At 38.8% G+C, this 24,827-nt stretch overlaps 2 protein-coding genes across 6 annotated transcripts in view; one reads left to right on the forward strand and one right to left on the reverse strand.

Moving 5' to 3' along the window:
* Positions 1-7,133, forward strand: part of EZH2 (enhancer of zeste 2 polycomb repressive complex 2 subunit) — a 30,430-nt gene extending 23,297 nt beyond the window's left edge. For all 4 annotated transcript variants that reach the window (XM_058022860.1, XM_058022867.1, XM_058022875.1 and 1 more), the window contains exons 12-19: positions 1,549-1,589; positions 2,772-2,897; positions 3,261-3,439; positions 4,288-4,383; positions 4,968-5,049; positions 5,792-5,872; positions 5,985-6,069; positions 6,792-7,133. In XM_058022860.1, coding sequence (XP_057878843.1) covers positions 1,549-1,589; positions 2,772-2,897; positions 3,261-3,439; positions 4,288-4,383; positions 4,968-5,049; positions 5,792-5,872; positions 5,985-6,069; positions 6,792-6,852 — 751 coding nt within the window. In that variant the 3' untranslated portion in view covers positions 6,853-7,133. The remainder of the gene's footprint in view (positions 1-1,548; positions 1,590-2,771; positions 2,898-3,260; positions 3,440-4,287; positions 4,384-4,967; positions 5,050-5,791; positions 5,873-5,984; positions 6,070-6,791) is intronic.
* A 1,911-nt stretch (positions 7,134-9,044) lies between these two features.
* Positions 9,045-24,827, reverse strand: part of CUL1 (cullin 1) — a 52,107-nt gene continuing 36,324 nt past the window's right edge. Inside the window, exons 9-22 of one of the 2 annotated variants that reach the window (XM_058030133.1) lie at positions 22,544-22,674; positions 19,698-19,805; positions 19,489-19,595; positions 18,305-18,353; positions 17,777-17,908; positions 17,124-17,241; positions 16,124-16,200; positions 15,238-15,369; positions 14,344-14,436; positions 13,136-13,183; positions 12,958-13,040; positions 11,398-11,503; positions 10,555-10,668; positions 9,045-9,678 (exon numbers count right to left, since the gene is read on the reverse strand). In XM_058030133.1, the coding sequence (XP_057886116.1) occupies positions 9,598-9,678; positions 10,555-10,668; positions 11,398-11,503; positions 12,958-13,040; positions 13,136-13,183; positions 14,344-14,436; positions 15,238-15,369; positions 16,124-16,200; positions 17,124-17,241; positions 17,777-17,908; positions 18,305-18,353; positions 19,489-19,595; positions 19,698-19,805; positions 22,544-22,674 (1,379 nt within the window). In that variant the 3' untranslated portion in view covers positions 9,045-9,597. Of the gene's footprint in view, positions 9,679-10,455; positions 10,669-11,397; positions 11,504-12,957; positions 13,041-13,135; positions 13,184-14,343; positions 14,437-15,237; positions 15,370-16,123; positions 16,201-17,123; positions 17,242-17,776; positions 17,909-18,304; positions 18,354-19,488; positions 19,596-19,697; positions 19,806-22,543; positions 22,675-24,827 lie in introns of those variants that run through there. The other variant, XM_058030123.1, reaches the window with a different exon arrangement.

Raw genomic sequence — 24,827 nt, forward strand, 5'->3', positions numbered from 1 at the left:
TGCTTGTAAGAAAATTGGTTATTGAGTTAAATCTCATAGTAATGCTTTAGAAGGGCAATTTTATAGAGAATCTTATTTATCTGAAGCTGTTGGAGGGCACTGCACACCATTTAGTTGAAGTAAAAGCTGCTATGCTTTTATGAAAGAAGTAGCAGCTAAAAAGTCCTATTTAAGTAGTTACAGTGGGAGATATTTTTTCAGAGTGCAAACTTCTGAGGAGTGTTGCATTCACTGAAAGGCAGAATAGCTTTTGTAGGGTTCTGTGCTGGGGATCTTTTAGTACCTGTGCTCATGAGTGTTTTGGGCAGCTCAGTAAATCTGCAGAAAGTGAGGTTGCTTGATGCAGCTGGCAATGTATTATTTGGCCAGGGAATGAGGCTTCTCCCATATTGTCTTCATGTTGTTACATGATATACTAAGGAAGTCCAAGAAGTATAAACTTTAAAAATCCTTAATCTAATTTTTTTGTTATGTATGTTCACTAAAATAAAAGTCGTAACTAAAATGCATAGAATTAAGTTAAAAATGAAACAATGGATTTCTCCTTTAATTTTAAGGCTACTGAAATGAAAAGTCTGGTTTTCCTTTTGGTACTAAAGGTCCAGACAGGTGCTTTTGCTTGATTGTTTCTGACAGACCATTTATGGAATAGCTGACATTCCCTGGCCAAAGAGCTTGCAATCTGAAATGGATACAAAATAAAGGGGCAAATGTAACTTGGAAGAACTTTCAAGTACAGTGAATGCTAACCAAAAAGCAAGTTACTCTTAAAAAAACACAGCAAAGCAACAAACACAAACAATAAAATCCACCACACAACAAGAACACCACTTCTGGCAAAGATGTGCTTGGCTGAGCTGCCTGAGAAAGGGGACACTGAAGGAAAACTAAGGACATGAGAGAAAGGAGTGTGGGCTGTGAGGCAGAAGGGGAAAGGCTCAGTGCAGCACCACCAGCCAGGACAGCTGGGGAAAAATGTCCAGCCAGAAGGAATACTGAGGTGTCCCATCAGTGTGGCTGTGCCAGGCAGGCACTCTGTCCTGTCGGGTACTTGGAGCTCCTCAGGTGAAGGGTGGGACCTGGCTGTGATCTGTAGGAGACGCCCAGAGTGGTGCTGGGGCCAAGCCCTGTGCAGCTGCCCCATTTCTGTGCCCCTGTTCAGGCATGCCCCTCCACATCTGCAGCTTCATACCCTTCCCTTGCTGCTGCTCCTGCCTGCCAGAAGCAGCTCCAGCACCTGCTCTTGGCAGGGCTTCCTTCAGGGGCAGCTGAGTTCCAGCATCTCTGGCTGGGCTGGGTGGGGACAGCTCCTCTGAGCAATGCTGGGGCTGCAGGAATGGTGGGGAGAGGGGGAGCAGCTGCAGAGCTCTGATCTTGGCCAGCCCCAGACTGGGACAGGTTCTGCTGCAGCCCCTCTGACTCGTGTGCACTTAGCAGCTGTTCATGTCTCCAGAAACTTTCCCATCTTAAGCAAGATGCAGCTGCCTTTCCCAGCCCACTGCAGGAGGAGTTCCTGTCAACCTTCTTGTTTGTTTTGTGTTTTTGCAGGTTGTGGGCTGCTCATTGCAGAAAGATACAGCTGAAAAAGGGTTAGCATCTTTCCATTCAATTTATGTCCTGAACTTTTAAGATTCTACTATTGCTTTTTTCTGTTTTGGTTGTTTCTGGGGGGGGGGCTGGTTATTTGTTTTGTTTTTTTTTTTAATGTTAGGCAATTATGTATATTCCATGGGGAGCCAGAAATTTTAGGAGAATGAAAATTAAAAACGTAAACTCTCACTTACATGTATTGTAGGGACAAAAGGTACTCTTTGGGTTAAATAGCTGGGAGAGCTCTGTATAATTCCATAAAAAGGAAAGGAAGCTGAGTTTACTGTCTTTTCAGTATGGCTTCATTGAAGCACAGGTAAAAATGGTATTAAGGGTAAGAGCTGCAGTAAAAAGTGCCTTTTTTTTGTAAGCCAGTTTAATTTAGAAATAGTTCTCTGGAAAGTTGTTGAGAATCGTTGGGACTTCTGGCAACATAAATAATTGATCTGTTTGTCTCTCTCATTTTTTGTTGCTGATTGCTAGCTTGAGCATTTTTATAAATTTACAAATTCATGCAAACTCAAAACAAGCTCAAGAGTATTAATAGCAAAAATAATTTATATAGAACCAAATTCTCCTAGCTACTGTATAGGTAAAGCTCTAGACTTGTCCCTGGTAGTTCCTTTCTTGCTTAGAAGACTTCAGCATTATCTGTACTGGAAAATTGACTTGGGAAAACACAGTGGTATAGTAATCATAATAATAATAATAATAATGATAATAATGATAATAATGGAATTACATTGCCAGTGGTACCTGTTTGAAAGTTGACTGCTGTTCCACATAAAAATTGCTTTCAGTATTTAAGCAAATTTACTTTGCTGAATAATATCAGTGCTATTCCAAAACATGTTCAGACAGGAAATGATACCATTGTGGTTTTGTTTCTCGGTTTTCCACATAAGCAGCTTTCAGCTCTGAGTACTCAAAGCAGCTGAGCAGTGGCAGAATGAGGTGCACTAGGAAGGCAGCTAATGGTGTAAAACACCTCACTAATATTACAGTTCTGGTTTTGTGTCTTTTGGGTTTTCAACTCCACTTGTCGTGGTTTGGGTTTTTTGTTCATGTTTGGGCTTTCTTAGTTAAATGACTAAAATGGCATTTCTAGCTTAGAGTGAGGGGAACTGTATGTTGTTTGTCTGCAACTTTCAACTTTACAAAATGTTGCTATTTTTATTCAGATGGGTCATCGAATCACGTTTACAACTATCAGCCATGTGATCACCCACGTCAGCCTTGTGATAGCTCATGCCCATGTGTAATTGCTCAAAACTTCTGTGAGAAGTTTTGTCAGTGCAGCTCAGAATGTAAGTAAAACATTTAAAAGTTATCCATAAACTTTTCTCACTGTCCACCATGAGCTCTGTACTACCAGTCTGTCTGTGCTGCAGGCAGTTACAGGAGCAGCAAATTGTGTCCAACAGTGTGAGCATGTTCACTTTAATTTGGCCCTTGTAATTGGCCCTTGCATGAAGTCAGAAACAGCCTTCAGAGCTGAAATTGAGGAGGAGTTATTAAAATCAGGGAAGGAAAGAATTTGCAGTACTCCTGAAAGCAGATATCAGTGGCTGTGTTACCAATATTCTGATACACTCTAATCTGCACAGTCTTAGTTTTACACTGTATATTTTCATATTTGCTGTTTTTCTTTTCCACCCATTCCTTTGTAGGCCAAAATCGTTTTCCTGGGTGTCGTTGTAAAGCACAGTGCAACACCAAGCAGTGCCCCTGTTACCTGGCTGTCCGTGAGTGTGACCCTGACCTCTGCCTCACCTGTGGAGCAGCTGACCACTGGGACAGCAAAAATGTTTCTTGCAAGAACTGCAGCATTCAGAGAGGATCCAAAAAAGTACGTCCAGAGTTACACAGCTGCAGGCCTGTTGGCTGGGGCTAGAGGTGTTCTTATATTTTCAAGCCAGAGAATGGAATTTCTTTGCCTTCATACTTTCAAACTGGAAAAGAAATAAAACCCCAAACCAAACAGCAAGGAAAGGAGTGGTAACTTGTTAGCTTGCTCTTGTGCTGCTGTTAAGTCTATTTACATTTTGTCATGTACCAATTAGTGTGTTCTGTGCAGCAGAGCAGCAGAATATCTCCTTTTCCCTGTTCAGGCTTTGCTTCTTAATTGCAAATAGGCTGCTGTTTTAAGGAGCTCAACAGTCTTTCCCCAGATCAGCATAAAGAAGTTTATCCCAGAGTTTCTTTCTTCAGTTGTTGATTCTAAGGTATAAACTTGTATGCAGTCTACTAAAGTCTTGAAAGCCCATTCAGTTCTGGCAAATAAATCAATAAGCCAAAGTTTATTTCTACTCTCGAATGTCTTCTCACAAAATAGTTGATTACTGAGCTAATGAGTGATGGGCTCCTGGCTGCAGACCTTTTGAGGCTGAAGTCTTTAGTAAATGAATTTTTATGTAACCCCCTCATTTCAAGGTGTCTTGGGGTGGTTAAACTAAAATTTTTTGTAGTTTTCAAATACTTGGTCATTTTTCTTTTACATATGTCTTCTGATTCACAAGCTGTAATTTTAGTGTGTGTTTGATCATTAGAAGACTCTGGATTTGTCTGCATTCCTGGAGTTCCAACATGCATTTCACTAAGTGATACAACTAAGTGATACAAAACAAAATGGAAAGAAAAACTGAACTCAAATCTAAGTCAGGCATATCAAAACTTCTTGGTATTTCTATTCCACAGCACTTACTATTGGCACCTTCAGATGTGGCAGGCTGGGGAATTTTTATCAAAGATCCTGTACAGAAGAATGAATTCATCTCTGAATACTGTGGTGAGGTAAGGATGGAGAACACTGGATATGAGCTTAGTTGGTGAAGTTCTGCACTGACAGGGACCAACCATGGGTGCCATTGTCTGTGACCTGGTACAGGCTGTGACTGCTGTCACTCCTCAGATCCCAGGAGCTACACAATTGAAATGTCACAAAACTTTTGAAACAGGTTCTTGTGAGAAGGAGGGGCTGGAATGTCCTTTTTATCTTAGATGGAATTTCAGTTCAGACATGCTTGGAATTTGGTGGCAAATTATTTAGTATTGTACTGAAAGTCAGTAGGAGCTTTTGCTAAGCTGTATTCTGCAGCAATAAAACCCTGAGTCCGGTATGCAGCCCTGATTTTGAGAGGAGAAGCAATTCTTGCTTTTCTTCTGCTCTGAAAGAGTTTGTGTGCTAAAAGCAAAGCATGGATGTTTGCTAAGTGCAGAATGCTTGCTGTAAACAACACTTTAGGAATACTTTAAATCCCAGAGAATAGAAAAACTCCCACCTGTCTTTCAAAAGGCTGGGGAGGGGCTGACATTAAGCTGCTGTGGTTACACAGTGGAGGAGTGCTTCTCTCTTTTACAAGTGGTGTTTCTTTCAGATTATCTCTCAGGATGAGGCAGACAGAAGAGGAAAAGTGTACGACAAATACATGTGCAGCTTTCTGTTTAACTTGAATAATGGTATGTATGCATTAGTTGCAACCCTTGGCAGCATAAGTAAAGTGTGTATGCTTAGCATTTTGTTCAGCCCTGTTCTTCTGCAGCCAGCAGGTAACAATGAGAACTTATTTCCACACATCTTTCTCTATCAGTGTGTGGATTCATCCTGCTGATAGCTAGTCTTTGGGATTTTTTTCTCTAAATGCTGGTCAGCTAGATGTAGTGATGAGCCTGTTGTACAAGAGGAGTAGAACTTCATGGAGTAAAATTATGTGCAGACATTAAGTAGACTAAAGAATGTAAAAAGCGTTGTCTGAAGTAATTTTACTGAATTAAATAATCAGTAATTTATGATGGTAATTGTGTTGGGGGAAAAAAAGCCACATATGGTATGTAACTTACAGACTGCACTGTGTCAAGCATAAAATACTGGAAAATAGTTGAAATGAGGAAAAAAACCCTGCTGCTTTATGTTAGTGTTGGCTTAGCATATTTATGGAGCTTGTCCTTGTGGAATAAAGGTAGAGAAGCTTTAGTGAGAAGCCAAGGTGGTGCCACTGTGGCAGGAGGTAAAGGAAAAGCACCATGTGGAACAGCAGAGTTCAGCTGTTGTAGGGTGGTGGGCCAGCTCTTCCATGGGGAAGATGTGCAGTCTTCTCCAGCTGCTAAGATCCAAGCACACTAGGTGTTAAAATCACAAATGTGTTTGTAGGTGACCCATCCAACATTTGTGGGGTTTGTTGTTTTTTTCTGCCCCCCCTAGATTTTGTGGTTGATGCAACACGCAAGGGCAACAAAATTAGATTTGCAAACCATTCAGTAAATCCCAACTGCTATGCAAAAGGTAAGTTTCACATTTACTTGCTTTTCATCAATGTATGAAATACTGTGAGATATTTCTTTAACATGCATTTTATCAGTATTTGTACTAACATAGCTAATTTCTTTTAAAACAGTTATGATGGTTAATGGTGATCACAGAATAGGAATATTTGCTAAAAGAGCCATTCAGACTGGTGAAGAACTGTTCTTTGACTACAGGTGGGTAGATGGATTTCAGGTGGGATTAGCTTTCAGTATCTGCACAGCTCAGAGTTAATTCCTGTGCCTGCCTGGGCCCTGCAGCTGAGAAGCAGCACTCCCCACACTGCTTTTGTCAAGCCAGATGCCATAGCAAGACTGATTTGAGCAATGCAGCTGGTTAAGAGCCTGCAAACTTGGAAAAGCAGCTTGTGTAGAGAAAAGTGTAGTGACAAATGGGGACAGACTTTCTCTGGTTGGGTTACCTTGGTAGCAGCACAAGTTAACTCCCCCATCATTCAGAAATAGGCAAGAATTTCAGAGAATGAAATTTCAGAATTCCTACAGACAAATGCTTGCTAAGAATGTGTCCTTACTGTCCCCTACAATCATCTTACTTGGCAAAAACTAAGCTGTCCACTGGCAATACTGTGTAGGTCAGTCTGGAGAAATGCAGTTGCTTTCCAGTACTGAAAATGAACATCAGGACTGTGAGAGTCAAGGTGAAAAAGAATGGAATTTTAGTGATTTGTCTCCTTTGATCAAACACATCTGAAAGTAGTTTCTTGTGGGTCAGCAGTGTTATGCACCTGCAAATTCACACAAGGAGGAAACACCCCAGCTGGTGAGGAAATGTTGGGAAATATGAGTATTCCAGGCTGTGGTGCCATTCTGTCAGAACAATGAAGCTGAAATGTTCCATGATACTGGCTTTTTGTGATTTTGGTTTTTTTTAATTTCAGATATAGCCAAGCTGATGCCCTTAAGTATGTGGGCATTGAAAGAGAAATGGAAATCCCTTGACACCAGCTACCTCTTCTTTTAAACAAACAGCTGCCTTATCTTCAGGAATTTCTAGTACTGTGGGCAATTTTAGAAAAATACAAATGATGCAATTTGAAATTCTGTATTTGCAAAGTACTGTAACAGTAATTTATAGTAATGAATTTTAAAAAAACCAACTTTTTATTGCCTTCTCACCAGCTGCAAAGTGTTTTGTACCTAGGAACTTTTGCAATAATGTGGTGTGGTACATTTTTCAACCTTGAATAAAGGATACTTGAACTTCTTCATTTTTACTGGAATTGAGTTGGAATTTTGTGTCAGCCCCTTGAGAAAGCAATGTGAATTTAACGTGTAACTTCTGTGCAAAGGCAGCTCCATACTTGTCTCCTTCTGTTACTCTGGGTTTAAGATCAGTGTGAAGATGGAAACAGTGTGGATGGCAGTCAGGTGATTGGTGCTGCAGTGCCTGAGTGAGACAGGGGTGGTCTTGCAGTTTCTCAGCTCCCTTGGATGCAGCCACATCCAAGTTCTCTGGAGGAATGGTTGCAGCCCAGAAACTCCTGCAATTGCCAGAGTAGCTGTGATTTCTGTGACAAACACTGCTTTCAAGACAAAGCTGTGGCACAAGGTGCCCTCACTGTGGCTTCTCTGAAGCACCAAAGTGAATGATAAATACAACAGTAACTACACCTGTGTTAAAGAGTTAAGAGATGCAGAAGAGAAATGCACAGTTTTCATCCAGAAACATTTGCACTGCAGTTAGATAGTACAGGGCTACCACATTTATTTCTTACTTGCCTAGTGGATGGAACTCTAGCTTGTGATGTAGAATACAATGCTCAGGTCACATCAGCTGGAGTGGGAGGGCAGGCACAGGGTGGCATTATTGCCACACTGAGTCCATGAATTCCTGTCCATGGTGACCAGTTACCTGCTGCACTGAGGGGGCTCCAAGCCTGGGGCTGAGTTCAGCTCTTCCTGTTTCCACACTCCATGTACAGCAGGCAGCTGCCACATGCCCTCCACCTTGGTGGTGGCCCAAGTAAGAACTAAGAGCTGATGAGGAAAAGAACAGTCCAAAAGTAAAAACCTGATTTTCTCCCTCGGGTAGAGCACAGCTCCTGCTCTGAAGGATGCACAGTACACAAAGCACTGCTTTAACCACCCAAGGGCTTTGAAAGGCAGCTCAGAGCAGGTGATTTCAGGCCTTCCAACTAAGAAAGGAGTTCAGGCTGCTTCTTTGTCATTATAGCACACACATCCTGCTAAAGAAATCTATTAGCCCTGAACTTTCTGCAAGAAGGGTTTACAAAAACAAAACAGCATCTTAGGGGAAAAAAAAAAAAGAGGCATCACTAGTTCCATTCTTCTAAATTTCCAAAAGCAACTTTGAGCAGCAAGATGCTTCTATTGCCCCAATGGCAGTCTTTAGTTCTTTCAGAACAGAAATAGCAAGCATACAAAATCTCAAGTGCAGATGACACCCCTCTCCTAGTACTGCTCAGGTTTTTTTTTTAACCCAGAGTTCAACTGTAACCATTTCCCTCAAGAGAGAAACATTAGCAACACAAAACCTGGCTCCTTTCCTGCGAGAAGAAACAGTGAACAAAATCACAGTTTGCATCAAGGGTAAAATGGCTACAGAAGTTCTTTTCACGATGAAGATTAGAAAATATAGATTACCAATAGTGAGAGCTGGGAGGATGGCAGCATTGTGCTTGTAGCATATGGAATGCCAATACTCATTTCATAAAATGTTGTGAGAAGAATGGAATGAGGCCTGGTCAATCAAGGTATGTCTAGTAACACTTAGAAGTATTTTAATTCCCATCACAGGTTAGATTTAATGGGAATTTTTCTTCAGGAACACACTCAATTTTCTGCTCCACTCCAGTCAAAGAAATGGGCAGCCTAAACTTCCTTTGTTCTCGGCAGCATTTATGCAAGGGTGATGTACTTTATAGCACAAAGAGCAATATTAAAACCAGCTCCAAGTTCAGATGACCAAGCATTGCCACAAATATTTTGAGCATTTTCTGTTCTGCATATCTTGTGAAATCATCACAAATTTCTTTTATTTTCAAAGCACAGACATTTCCTCTTCAAAAAGAAGTAACATGCACAGATAATGACAGATGACAGTACCTTCGTAGAACAAGATGTTCTTAAAGCACCAGAAAATGGGGAGGAAAAGCAAGACGAATTTCTAATAGCTTTCATAACCATTATACCTTTTATTTACATTTAGAAAGATAAGTCATGAAACTTAAAACAATAAAACCAAATGCAACTTGTACAGAAATCTTTTAAATTTTTTTTATTATTTATCACACATTAAAAAATGAAACACACTATACAAATGGTTTTTCATAGCAGATTACACATGGGTCCATTCAGACTCGCTCTCCAAGTGCTGCCAACATGTATAAGTGCTGCCTGTGATGGCAGCTGTTTATCATATAGCCAATGTATTGATTTAAATGCAGTAGCATGCAACCCTTAAATGAGAAGGGTCTGATTCCTTTCTGTTCTTAAATTAGGTTAAATGGCATTGGTGTCCATATTTACATACTTGAAATGTATCAATCCTGAGCAGTTCTGATGTAAATCTGAGACTGGCTGATGGAGTCCTGGTCTCAGTCATTAAAAAGGGAGGTCCAAATGGCAGCAGGGTGGCTGCTATGAAGTTCTGTCGCTTTCATTCTTTCCATCACATACCTACTTGCCGAGTGTCACACAGTCAGGTCATTGCTAATAAAAATGCTAAGCCAAGTAACTGTAGGTGTCCTTCTCACCATCTACACGTTCCAAGTATTCCTTCTCAATGAGGATGTCGATGCATTTCTGTGGGAGGAACAGAACAGAGGTAAGCTGTGGGACACAGGCATAAAAGCCCCTCTGGGGATGTTCCAAACTTTGATTTTGACCCCCCAAGGGAGTTCCCTGGCAAACAGGATGGGAATAGGCAAAGGACACAAACCACAGCAGTTCACTCTCTTCTTTGTGACCACATCCAAGCGGAAGGCTTTGCTAATCCACTAAACTGAACTGCACTTACTGGATGTCATTCCAGGGGTGTGATTGGGAAATCATCAGCATGCTGAACAACTTCATAGTAAGACAGCAAATAAAGAACTACACCAAGGTGCAGAGAGCTTATGTAAGGTCATGAAAGAGCAGCAGCAGCAGTGAGGGACTCTCTGTGTAACTGCCCTGGTGCCAGTTTATGCAACTGCTCTCACTGCCTGTCCTTTGCCTCACCTACCCCTTGGTTGTGGATATAAAAACTGCTGGTGAGCTCACTTAAACTGATGAAGAAGTTAATATACATAAATGAATAATTAATATAATCAATATAATTATGAGTAAATAATTAAATACAATGCCCCTTTCCCCAACATTTTTACTGTAAAGGAAAGCAGGAAACAGGAACAAAAGGTAAGCCTGGATCAAGGGCAATGGTAAGCTGACACTGATGTAAAAAGACACAATCCAGCGACTATTTCACCACCACTGCCAACAACGTGAAACACGGATAGTACCCTAAGAGAAATGCAATGTGTCTTCTTAAAATATTTCCTACTTGCAACTCCAAAAAATCTGTCCTTGCCCATCCCATCTCCATAGCTTTCCTTTTTAATTCAGAAGCAAGTGTTTTGTCTGTGTAGATATCCTCCTCACCTCCTGGAATCCAGGTTCAGAGATGTGGGTCTCACATACCTTAATTACAGGAACTCGTGGCTTGAACCTTGAGGACAGCTGTGTTAGCACTTCTCCAAGCAGTTGCTGGTGTTTTAGAACCTTCCTCATTTTCATGATTCTCACAATAGCAGCCTGCACAGCAAAGTTGGGAAGGTGTGTTTAGGAGCACAGTACCTGTCCCTCTGTGGAAAGCCATTTCACTCCCCTAGGTGATGTCTGCCCCTGCAGAAGCACCACCACCACCACCTCGAGCACCAGACAGGAGAAGCTTTGCCCAGTGTCAGCCACTCACACAGACTTCAAGGACTCAGAGTCTCCACAGCACACAGGCATCAAAAGTGGTTTTGACACATGAATTTTTAGAACTGTGCTTACAGTCAGTCAGTCATAATAATAATAGCACCAACTGGTAACAAGAGCCACACAAAACTGCTTGTGTAGCAAAAAGTCTTCTTTATATATTTAACCTTACTGTGACACTGTCTTAGTGGTACTTCTGTATTTCCTTCCCCTGCCTCTCAAGTGGATTCCAAATGAACTGATGTAAAACCAATGCTGATTTCATACTACCTGGGTATTATTATTTTTTTACTATTCAGTTTTCATCAAGGACAAGGTCTGGTGAATGTGTATTCAACGAAGCCAAACACTCATCAACATCAGGTAGGAAGAGTGCCTTCCTCCAGTTTCTACTACAGACGCAAATCACCTTTAAGAATATTTTAAATACATTTTTTTGAACTCTAATGTAGTTAGAGCATGTTGTCTTCTAGTAAAAATTAGGAAAACCCTACAGTAAGCTTCATAAATTATTACACACATGTGATTGAGTTCATGACAGCATTCTGCAATAAAACTCACCTGAATCAGTAGTTTCCTGTCTTCCTCTATATTTTTGTGTGTAGTTTCTTGCTCCTGCTTCTGTTCAGTCTTCATTGGCACATTGATGTTTACCCTTAATTTTTTGCTGTAAAGAAAAGCAGAAGTTAATGAACAATTAGACTGTTTAAAAACCTAAGAAACAGAAAAAACATCAAACAAAACCCAACTCCAAAATAAAAGCCACAGCACCATGATTACTTTACAACAATACAGGACTTTGGCTCTTCTGAAAACCTGAGATGCTCTTATTCAAGTTAAAAAAGATTAAAATAAAAATAAAGAATGCCCACAACCAACCAATGAAACAAACTAACTTTCTGGTATCTCACAGCTTACTGAATCCATCCTAGTGATCTGTGTAACTAGCACTGTACAGTTACACTGTATTCAAAATATTTCTGTGTGTGGTAAGAAGTTTGGAGTCAGTGAAGGGGACAAAGGAAGGCAATGGAAACAGAATCTGATTTACAAAATTTCTGATTTACAGACAGGATTCTGACTATAATGTGGAGAAATCTGTTTGTTCTGTGGAACTGAGCTCTGCCTTTCTTTCACAGGCTCCCTGGCACTGACAGCTGTGCTGAGGTGAGCCCACTGCCACACGTGGCCACTCAAGACAAGGTCCTGTGTCACAAGTGGGGAGCAAACCTCAGCACCAGAGCACCAGGGAGCACAGGGCTCTGCTCAGCCTGTTTGTTAGCTGCACTGTTATTTATTTAGCACAGTGCTCTCCATCATAAATAGAGAAGCAGCTGCTGCACAATGCAGCAACCCTGAGCTGTTTCCATCACTGCATTAATGCAACAGACCATGAATTCTCAAACCTTTAATTTGGTAAAGGGGGATAGAAAGCAGATAAAGGGTGAAGTACAAGGAAAGGTTTTAAAATGTTTCTTTCACCTGAGACCTTATCTTCACGAAGCACTGAACTCCTCACTGAATTTATGTGTGTTTATATCTATGCTCTGGTAAGCATGATAAGAAGTACCACAGTGCTGTAAACAGCTTAAAATACAACACTGCTTAAAGTAAGTAATAAAACCTACTGAAAATTGTGTTTATTAAGTCTTCAAATCACTGTATACACCGTGGTTATAAAACAAGCCTGATCTTCTCATGTTAGCAGTAGTGGATGAACATTTATGCCTTTGACCTTTGTGGGTCACTGGACACTACTGTAACCTTATAAAATATCATGGATTTGCTGAGTGCTTGTGAGTAACATCTTGGCAAAATGGCAGCACTTGAATGAACTACTCAAGAACTGGACAAAAATTGAGGAACAAAAAGGACATATGAAAATACATCAGGCCTTGACTTTTTAATGACTTTATGACAAAGTCAAAGCCTAAGAGCTGAAATCACACCCATCTCCCACCACTCATGAGCCCTCTCCCTTAATGCTGGTACATATTGGATCTACATTTGAATTGGCACTTGAACCCCAAAGCTTTCATCCCAAGTATATTAGGTTTCACCCAGATTTTGAAAGCAGAGGAGGATGCTACTCATTACATCTAAGTGATTCATGCTGCTTACTTTTTGTAACCAAGATACAGTTTTATTAAAGTATCTGGTTTTAACTCCACTTCATCAACATTTGCATTTTCATCTTCCAAAACCTGCAATAAATAAACAAACAAGTAAATAAATAAATAAATAGTCTAACATATTTCACTGTATGTTAAGCAGGTCATGAGAAAGCAAGAGTACTTACAAGCAATTTTGATTTCAACAGTATCTGTAGAACTTGTGCCAAGATATCCTACAAAATTATAGAAAACATTATCAGTACAGATAGACAGCACCTTTGTCTAACTTAAAAACTTGAACAAGAATGAACATATTTAGACTAAGAACTAATGAGTGCAGAACACTGCAAAATGAGGGGGCAAGAAAAAGCAGTAAGAAATAACACCCAAAAAGGACATTGCTTTATGACGTATCCCCCCTTGTGGTTGGTCAAATATAATAAAATTCTTGAGAAATACTAATTCCAAACAAGAGATCTTTCCAGTTGCTGCTTTAGGAACTATTTTGAAAGCAGACTTATATGCCTAAGAAATAATTTTTCCCAAACCATGCAAATATATATACCATGGCAAGCTTAAACTTCAGAAAGCAAGCACTCTCTGCTTTCTGATTAACATATTTTTGTTTTAACAGGGATCAGTTCTGGTTGCTGTTGCTGGTTGCTCACTCAGAAGGCTACTGGCAATATTTTGTGCAGGCCTGCAAAGCTGCTCTTTTACTACAGTCTGTAATAAATGGCAACCCCCTAAGACTTCTGGGTTGCTGTAATCCATCAGCAACAATAATTTCTAGGTATGCATTTCTAGAAGTAAAGATCCTACTGAAGAGGAATACCTAACTTTCCAGAAGTCAGAGCAGACTTGATTCAAACCTACTGCTAAAGGTCAAATAAATGTCAAATTGTGGGCCATAAAGCCTGCTTGGGAAGAAAAGGAGGGAACCTTTTCCACAGGAGAGAGCTGGTCAATGAACTGCAGATTTACTATGTTCATGTAAAAAAGCCTTGAGATATAAAAGAATGACAGATGCATAGATCAATCATTTAAGGAAAATGCTGGTTTTGCTAAAATGTTGTCTTTTAACATTACAATGTATGCATTGAAACACTGAAAACTTCTACCCAGAGCTCAGCAGGAAGCTAGACAATTCACTCCAGTCATGAGCAGGAATGTACATGCACTAAGACTCATCAGAAGACCAGGCAGTTATGACTACAGGAAAGTAAACCAGGAAAGTGAATTGACCAAGAATAGAGCACATCTGTCTCCTTTGGGACAGAAGCTGGTTCTGGCTCCAAACATGTGTAATCCAAATTTCTTATGATAGCAGGAAGAGCCCTGAAGACCAAAACACTTGCTCACAAGAGTGTGGTAAAACATGGAAAGTCACTACCATTTTTATTTGAGTACTGTCTGTCAGCTGCTGCACAGTGTAGGCATCTTCTGTGTTGTACTGCAGTAAAATTGCCATCTGGAATGTGGATGCCTGACAAATCCAAAAACAAAGAACACAGGGGAGAGGGGGGAAATCAAAAAATGAGAACTTACAAACACTTTCTGAATTTGAACAGCCTGAAACACACCAGCTAAACACACACACTGGAATATTTGGACAACAGAGAATACCCAAGTGGTGCTAATTACAAAAAAAGAATCAAATGTTGCTTTTACAACCAGAACTCCCCCTTCCAGCATTATCTAAACAAAAACCCCAGGATTAGAATCATTTAGCATGCTTCAGACACTCCATCAAATTGTCTATTATGGCATCAAAGCATTATCCTTGTATTTGCCAATATAGTTTTAAGTTGTTTTCCTCTGTCACTCCAACTCTTGCCCATTTAATCTGCACTATACCCAATACAGACTGCTGAATTCATCCTCACAACCCTCCCAACTCCAGCAGAATAATGAAACCATATTTATACACCATGCAGCTCTCAGTAACTGATCCATCTCTATCATCACAGGGTTAATCTATGATGACAAGGTCAAAGTCTGACACTATCTTGTTTCTTCTCCCATCTACTTTTTGAGAGAAAGCAGACAGGAAAGTATAAGCAGCATGAGATCCTAGGCAAAGAGGCTGCATTTATCTCAGAAAATGCATTTCAGTACCTGTTTAAACCACAGGTGATGTGTTCCATTTCCTAAGTCAATTTTAAACACAGATCTTTAGTATCAGTATAGTAAATAAAATAAATATATATAAAGGTTCTACTGGCTGCATGCACTCCTCTGAAAACAGCCATCACCAAGTGTTTCTATTGGTATGACTTGTCCTTACCTGTAATGTGTATCTATTTTTGAAACAGTTGGTAACCAATTCCCCTTTGGACAGCTGATACAACCATGTTAATTTTCTTCCACTGTGACGACTGGCATAAAATGCAGTAAATCTCTGATAGCTCCGTTCTAACTGTATAAAAACATGAGTAACAAACAAACAAATAAATAAATAAAGTATTATCTACCTTCCTTTACCATTACTAGAACATGTTATGGAATCAGATCTGATCACCCTCAACCACCATGTTGTCTAAATAGCCTGAATGGAAACTCAAAGTATTCAAATTTGGCAGACTGGATGAAAAATTTCTCTCTGTTATAAATTTCTCCTTTAAAATATCATTAACAGTACAAATGTAAACAGCATTTAAGGTTCATTCTTCCCTTTATGAAACATTAAGCATGGCTAGAAAAGCAATTTGTTTTAACCACCTTCATCCTCCAGGAAACAGCATTAAATTTATTTCTCATGTTAAATATTCATGTCTTTTTTCTGGATAAGCACTCAGCAGAAAACTGATTATAATATCTAAAGATTTTACTGGGCAAAGCTGAAGCAATGGTATGAAAAGGTTTCTTAAATTACACAAACCCAGAAAAATGTACTAACAAAGATTTGCTTTAGTTGCTGTTGAATATTTTGAAGAAAGATTCATTAACCAGGGAGTTTTCATGGGAAAGATACGAAAACACAGATTTCACACAGCTCCCTCCTACTACCTTATCCAATTATCTTGTGCCAAATATCCTCAGGCCAAATAGGCAAATATCAGAGACATTTACAGTCCTCTCTGATACACAGCAGAATGGAAGGAGACAGCCTTGTAAAATAATTTCTCTCAGGATCATTCCATGCTCAGATAATCCAAGAGCAAGTGCCTCACCTCAGATGGCAGAGCAAATGTGCAGGACTGCTGGAACGGCCACGATCCAGAGCTCAGCACCTGGATGCTGAAATCCACTGGAAGACAGGAGAAGAGGATCAGCTGCATTATCCCACTTTCTCCTAACTCCCTCTTCACACACAGTCCCAGTTCTTACACAGACATGTTTCTGATTCATGGTCAAACTAACACGGTAAAAAATCATTAAGCACTATTTTATTTTTGTCAGAGCATAACCAAAGCTGTTCATGAGAGATGTCCTTGCAGTTGGAGAGCTTTAGATTTACTGTTACAGGCACTCAATCTTCTCTTATTTGGAGAAGTTATTATTCTGTTTCTATCCCTACAAAATGTGTTACAATTTTCCCACTTCGATGTTAAAAGAGAAAGTGTTCATCATCACTCCACAATACACAACTGCAAGAACAGACCTTCACACCTATACTTGTAAGGTATTTTGGTCAAGTCAAAATACAAACAATACAAAAACTAAGTAAAATTTAAACCCGATGATACCCAACTCTAATTGTAATCCAAGAAATATTTATCAACTCTTGACAGAATTTGGTTCAACGTGCTTCAGTTGAAAAGGAAAGCATAAAAAGGTGACAGGGGCATCTAACAACCTGGAAAACAACATCCTTAATACTTTCACATAAGTCTAAGTATTAAACAGTTAAAAATCAAAACTGTTTAAAGAAAAACATCTCTCCAATCAAGCATAAGAAAAGGGAAAAAAAAGACGAGACAGTATTCAACTTAATTTAGTTATGTACCTAAAGGTGAGCTCTAAAATCAGGAGGAGGCTACTCAGAAAACACATAAAGAGCTACTGGAAGACAAAGAACAGACCTAGAATTTAAACATCCCAGCTATCATGGTCAGCACTCTAATTTGTGGCAATATGAGTAAGTCATATATTTCCCTCACACGCTTAGTTCTGCAGCAATAAGAGGAAGCTAAACTATGCAATAGTAACTTAGGTAAAGGTGCTACTTACAATCTAATGGTTCTGAATTGGTCAGGTGCTTTTTAAACTGCTCATTCAAATCCTTGCTTACACCAATGTCTTGGAACATCCGCTGCAGCTTGGAGGTATACTCAAAACCACAAGCTTGCTGCATTTAAAAGCACAGATACGTCAGCAAGACATATATTGGACATTGGCTAATGAAAAGAACAAAGGGTTGGAACTTATTTCCTAAACAGAAGATGAACAAAGTTCCATATTTCCCTTCCTTAAAGTGCCCATCCCCCCTGGAATATGAGCTTTACCTGCCATTGAAAACTGACAAAAATTTTGTTTAAAGATTAAGCAAAACACAATGAAAGACTACTCAAAGGGTAGTCAACTGTATTTTGCTTAACTCTGCCTAAATATGGTTAATGAATTATGGTTAATGAGTACTTTTCAGTACTCATTCCCTTGAATAATTAAATCTGTGTCATTCATTTGGCTAAGAATAATAAAGCTTAGCTCCATCAGGCATGCACTAGAAGTTCCTATGATTTAAAAAAACAAACAAAAAACCATAGGTTGTGTATTTTTCTGTGTATAAAAATAAACAAATGAAAGGATGCATGTCAATGCTTTCCAAAACAGTGTGAAGATCTGCAAGGCAATAAATCACGGGACAGTCATGGAATACTCACTTTTAGTTTGGAGATCATGCTTGCCTCAGCATCATCACTAGCACTGTTTTGATGCACAAGTCTCTTTGCCAGCATTTTAGCATAGAATTTTTGAAACACATCTTTATCCTCAATGTACTTGAAGACAACCATCTGGAAAAGCCAAGATAATTTGTAAGGGAAAAATATTTAAACATTTGTCTTGAAAAAGATGTAGCAGGAACTACTTGATTTGCACCTAAATTTTAAAGATTGGGAGGGTTTTTTTTGGCTTTTTTGAGAGAGGGTGGAGGAACTGGTGGTGCTTGCTTTAAATATGAATACTATTTTAAAACAAGAACTGTATATTCCACATGTAGAGCATATTACATATATGTGAATATATAATGATATAAAAAGATGTCATGGAAATGATACATTTTATATGCATATATGGATTAAGCAAAAGCCTAACTTCAATATAGCCACTTTAAATCTGTCATAAAGAGTTTTTTAATAAACAAAATAAAATAACTTTTTATATTTTGTATGTATTTATAGACATCTTACCACTTGATTGAGTGTATCTTCCAATTCTGCTTCTTCTGGATTCTTTGAGCTGTAATTAAAGAAGTGCCATTTTTAATGAGTCCGAAACCAGTAGAATTAAACCAACATATGGATGCATATGGAAGCTTCAGAAATCAAAGAATGCAAACTTGAGTAGTTCTGGGATCAAAGGCTCTTTGAAGAGAAAACAATGCAATGAAGTGAACAGTTCACTGCTCCACCTGTCAGCAATTCTGAGGTTCCCAAATGTCACAGGCTGAAGTCTTGGACCATGACTTGCTTGGGACTTGCTGGTAGCCTGGTATTTTTCAGGATTTATGAGCTTAAACATGGACCTCTCTCTTCCTGCTGCTAGATGCTATCTTTATTTCTTATCTTGGGTAGTACAGTGAGAAGAAAACAGCTCACAGAGCTAGGACTTGACTGGGTAAAAGTTCAGGTGGCACCACATTGCCACATTGTCTTCCTCCATATCATGTTTGCCCACCAGGCAGACCCCAAATCTACCCTGCACACAGTCAGTATTTGTAAAGGAGAAAATAAACCCTTTGCTGAATGAAGGAGGAGATGGGAAAGAGAAAAGTGAGCAAGTTCTCCCATTTTTGGGTTGTTTGGTGGTGGCTTTTTTCCCTCTGCCAAAACGACTAGAAATGGAACAAAACTGACACCAATCCAGTATGAACTGAACTGATACCAACTCAGGGTATGAGCTGCTGAATCATTTAAAGCCAAATACCTTGAATTAAAATATGAACTATGAAAGGTTAGAAAGCAGTTTTTCTCCTCAATTTCTGCCCAGATAGAAGAAGGTATAGAAAAAACAAAAGGAGGGAAGCAACAGTTTTAATGGAAAAAGGGAATGTGCATCTCTTTACAAGATACAACGCAATTTAAGTTTTTCAGTTAAAAAAACCCTACCTCCTTCAGTTTTACTGAAAAACAAAAACTTAAGATTCCTATAAGGCAAGAAAGGTTTGCTTATTTCCTCCACTTTTCCTTAAAAAAAATACCAAACAACACAACCTTCAGGAATGGTCCCACCGAAATTTTTGTATCCAGAATTTGATAAAATTAATTTCTTGCAAAGTCAAATTGTGCTTCTGAAGACAGTATAAAACTTCATAGGCTACAACCTTTAAAAATAAAAGCCAGCATGAAATAATCATTTGTCTTTGAGGACATACCTTTTCTTTAGTAAAGAGTCACAGTATCGTGCCAGTAGCTCTGGGGATTTACTGGATGATTGAGCCATTTTTGTTACTGCATTATTATTTATAAATCGACCACAAGCCTATAAATCACAAAAGACAGTGAAATTTTGGGACACAATTTTTTTTATTTTGCATGGAAAAAAAACCAAACAAGTCCAGCATCTGCCACTACATGCACTTACTTTGTCTAGTGCAGCCACGAAGCCAGCGTCATTGTTGAATGCAGACATGACTAAAGCGTTGTACTTCTTATGGACATCCAACACTGTCTGTACATACATTTTTGGATCCTGCAATAAGGAGAGACTGGATTTTGCAACCTGCTGACTTTCTGCTTTCTACTTCCTCCAAAATGGAGCTATTCACTGATCCCAGAGAATTTGTGTAGAGAAAGTCTATGATGTATTAGAAACATTTTGAAGGTAAACCAGTACCCAGACTAGTTCAGGTCTTATGTCCAGGACTGACTCATGTTACTGCAAGCTTTCATTTACAGCAACCAAAGTGCAGAGTGTACCACATCACACAAAAGACAACAAAGTATTTACTCAACCCTGAAAACATTTTCAAAGACTTAAACTTATTTCAAGTCACTCTTGAGAGAGATGGACAATTATAAAGTGGCAGCTGCTATAGAGGAAAATCTCTGTAGTAAGAATGTGACTGGTGTATATCCAGTAGGTACAACTTAGTACAGACACCTCAGTCATTGGCAGCTCTTAAAAACTATGTGCTCAGCACCCAGTGGCAGCCAGATGCCAATAAACATCAAGCTTACTGTACTCAGACTAAGCTCTTTGTGCAGTTACTGATCTTTGCTTCTTAATAAAGACAGACTGGAGTCAAGGAGTAGGGACAATGATGGGCAAGTAAATCATCAGGCACACAGGACAGCTACTACACAACAGGCTGGAAGTCTTCCAGCCTGTTGTGTAGTAGCCTAAAAAAGGCTCGAAGTCTTCAATTTGGAGATCAGAAGGTTTTGTTGGCTAGAAGTGGAGGAATATGGCAGGGTTTTATCAGGATCCTGAAAAACATTTCCTGTTGTCACTGAAGACAGACACAGGCTACCATGGACCACCACTCTCATGCCATGCTTGAGACGAAGAACTGAGATTATTGAGAGCTTCTGAGATAAGGAATGCAAGTGGATTTGAAGGACATTCAGAAAAGTACTGATTACAAGGACTAAAAAAACCAACAAACAAAAGGCACAAAGAGCAGCCAATTTTCTGACTGAAAAGCAGTCTTGTTAATACAGTAAACAGAGACTAGAGCACAACTCCTTCTGCACTGAAGTCTAAAACAGGTGAAATGAGACAGGCTGGTATGACTATTTCTCTGCACTGACTACAGAGAAAGTGAGAAGCATTTGTTCACTTGATTATCTGTTTAGATGCAGTACAGGTAAATGAGGTTGGGAAGAATCAATCCTAAGTGTGACAGAGGACTAACAATGCCATGATGAACAGCAATACAGTGGTGTGTGGGATATTGCAAGAAAAGGCAAGACGGTTCCCAAGGGTAACAGCCAGAGATACTGCTGTGAAAATGAAGAACAAATGTGTGGAATAAGGAATGAAAGAGAAAGAAGTGGAAATAAGAAAAAGTGTCAGAGGCTGGAAGAGTTTTGTAAATGGTTGGAGTCAACTAATACATGCAAATCTTGGACCTCCTCTCTCTGAAAGATGAAATAATTCCTGGAGAAAGAGCTTTCATTTTTTCTGGTGGCCTAATTCTTCAAGGCCTAAGCAGGAAAAAACATCAAGAGTGAGTACCACTAGGGGATGTGCAAAGCATGGAGTAGATCTGATCTCAAAATTCACAGAGACACCTACAAATGAAACTGAAGATTCCTGAACTTGCTTCAAGATTACTTTATGATTCATAAAAGATCAACACTGCTAAAAAGCTGTGCACTTGAAACGACAGAAATGAATAACAGACACTATACCCTTCAATACAGATTACTGCTTTAGTATGAAGCTATTTTAAGAACTTCTCAGGAAAGCAGTAAGTTAAAATAAACTTTGTCAAAAATCAAAGTCAATCATAGAATCATAGTGTTTAGGGACCCACAAGGATCACCAAAGTCCAACCCCTGGCTCTGCACAGGATCACCCTGAGAATCACAGTAATGATGGTATTATCAGTGACAATGCCTGAGAGCATTTGCAAAGTGCTTCTTGAATTCCACTTTAAATAAAATTTGGCAGAATCTATATTCTATCCTGATCTTGCTTTGTGCAGTGTTTCACTCTTTCTTTTCCCCTGGAAAACATCATATTGTGCATAGAGCAGAAGGCTGGCAAAGGGTTTAAACAACTTCATGTTGCCAAGATGCAACCCTAATCAATACAGAATCAAGTTTGAAATTACAGTTATGGGATAAAAATTGAAAAAGCAGCCTTTCCAAAGATCTGATCTCCTCCTTATATTGTGACCTTTCCAACCATTTCAGTTCCTTCTTCTTCTTCTATTTCTCATGCTTTTCCAAACAGAATAAAGACATTATCAAAAAACTCAAACCAACAGAAACTTTCTCTAGATAGTCCCATCCAAGTCAGAATTCCTTAAGATGATGAAATAAATGACAGTTGACTGGAGATAATGCTTCTTGAAACAGTGGACTTTCAGGTGCACTTGTATTGTAAGTGTTGGGTGCTGTATTTGCACAGTCAACTTTCCAAGCAGCATGACAGAGAGCAAAATCTCAGAAGGAAACTCACCTTCCCTCTCAAAACCAAACCAAAACCAAACCAAAACCAAACCAAAAATCCCCACAACCCACCCAAACCAAATGAAAACAAAAAACACACCCCAAAGACCCCCAAAATTTAAAGAGTAGAAACAGAGCGATGCAAATTTTGTTTTAAACCTTCTACTAACATATGAGAATTGCCAAGTCCTTACAAATTAAATTAGTGAGAGGGAAAACAAACAAACTGGAAGTTGTATCAGGAAGCATTCACTGTCCCCTAATGTAAAAGCGGCAGCACACAGAGACTTGTTTTGATGGGATACTTGCATTTAGTGCAGCTTCTCCACATTTCTCAATTGCAGCTAGACCCTGATTATGAATGTGAGTTTCCAAAAGTTTTTTCAGCTCTCCAAGGCCATCCTGGATTCGAGATACAAGGTTATACATGCGACCCAAGTCTGTAAAAGACAAAAAAAAAAAAGGAAAGCTAACATCTCCCATCTGTACTGCCTATTACCTCAATTTCTCATTTACAAGCTGTCAATAGGAGCTAAACATCCATTGTCAACAAAAACACATATGCAACTGCTCCTGTTAAAAGCCAGAAAAAACAACAGTAAACAATTGTACAGCAAATCTTTGCACTTACCTGGAAAGCTAACACTAGTTAAAGAGAAAACAACCTGTTATACTAGGATCTACTTTTTACCTTCACAATGCAACAAATCTCAAGAATAAAAACCTAGCATTTGAATGGTAGAAAAATTACTTCTGATTTTTAGTTTTTGCAGTTTTAAAGCAATGATTTAAAAATGGTGTTAAACCTCTCTTATTTAAGTAACATTTTGAGGTGCTGCCATGAATTTGAGACTCTTATTAATGTTACTGCTGGCTGTGCTACGAGTATAACACTTTCCAGCTGACCACTGTTCTTTAAATCTTATTCTGAACAGGTCAGTTCTCAGATATCTAACATTACTTGTAGCCCTTTGCATATTAACACTCTTACTTTGGGCAGCATCAGTGGTAACAGTTGGGAATTTAATGCAAAATGTTGATACAACCTTAGCAGGTAAACTGAAACATTATAAATCAAATTTCCTTCAATAAAGCACTGTCAGTAAAAGACATCTCTTCAAAAAAGGAACAACTTTAAATGACTGATTACCAGTAGTAATAATTGTATCTAAAAGAAAAAGAGGTTTTGAAAAGCATTACAATAGAACCAATGAAGGTAAAACTGCATGTCATTTCACATATGTTAGGGCTTCATATTAAAATCTCACCAGTTTTCAGCCAAGACTTTCCAAATCAATTAGCAATTTTGGAAAGTCTAATACTGAAGAGAATTTTGGTTTTTATTATTTAGTTTCAAAGGATAGATACTTTGTATTTTCTGAGAGTAGAATTCTTCCAAAAAAAAAGCAAACATTGAATTGGCCATAAACCAGGTCCACAAACCTGCCAGTCACCTCTTGCAATCTTGGCCTCACTGAACAGGCACTCCAGTCAAACAGTAAACAATCAAGATTATTTACTGTAAACTAAGGAGGATATTTCACCTTGTGGAACACATGGAAAGGTTGATAGCTCTTCCCAGGTGCAAGGACTTCTCTGAAGGGCTTGTGAGCAATTTATTACACCAGAGGATTATCAGATTAAACAAAACAGAGCAATCAATGAGCTGGTGCTCTACCTAACTCTGAAACACAACACAGAGTTTGATACCTTCTAATACTGAAGGGATGACAGTTCAGTTAGGTTTCTGTATAACACTTTCCTTTCCTTAAAACTTTGTCAAACTTAATCTTGCAGATTTGAAAATGAAACCTTTTTTTTTTTCTCTGTGAAAAACCATGATTGCAACCTGATGTTAACTTTTATAAGAACATATGAATAACTCACAGAATTTTAGAAAAAAGGTAGGAAACTAATGCCATGCATAGATACAACAAGCTGCTGCTGTATTTACCCACAAACAAGTGTTCACAGGTTGGTTTACAAGAATGTCTGTGTTAGGGGAAATAAGGCAGAGATGCTACAAAGTCTCATGGAAGATTTGCATGGTAACTCCACCTACATCATTACAGCCTTCTCCCAATAAACCAAATTAATTCCTACAGGTATTCTACTGATGTGAGTATGTAACACATGAAGAATGTGTCCCACAACCTTTATAACCAGTTTATGCATTAATTGCACAATGGATTAAAAAGTTACAGAACACCAACAGGAGTGGCCTGTAATATGATAATCTCAAACACAGTTTGCATGGAAGGACCTCAAAACCAGTGCATTTTCCTTTCAAGAGCAAAACAATAAATATTTTAATAAAGAGCAACCTTTTATTGTAAGTTTAGGATAGTCAAATATAATATGGCTATGCTAGTATATCACAAATTGGAGAATGAACTGATTGCTGTGATTAAAGAGTGAATTATCAGACTGTCACTGAAAATATATTTTCTAATCTTGAAACCTCATGAATCTTAAAAAGGGCAAGGGAACTGCTACAATTTCCATAAGTGAAGCTTGATAACAGAAGAAAAAATATTTTGAAAAAGAAGAGAAAAATTAAGCATTTTAGAGAAAGTCTAGTTAATCTTAGAAA

The sequence above is a fragment of the Melospiza georgiana genome, chromosome 1 (assembly GCF_028018845.1).
Source record: "Melospiza georgiana isolate bMelGeo1 chromosome 1, bMelGeo1.pri, whole genome shotgun sequence".
NCBI classification, from domain to species: domain Eukaryota; kingdom Metazoa; phylum Chordata; class Aves; order Passeriformes; family Passerellidae; genus Melospiza; species Melospiza georgiana.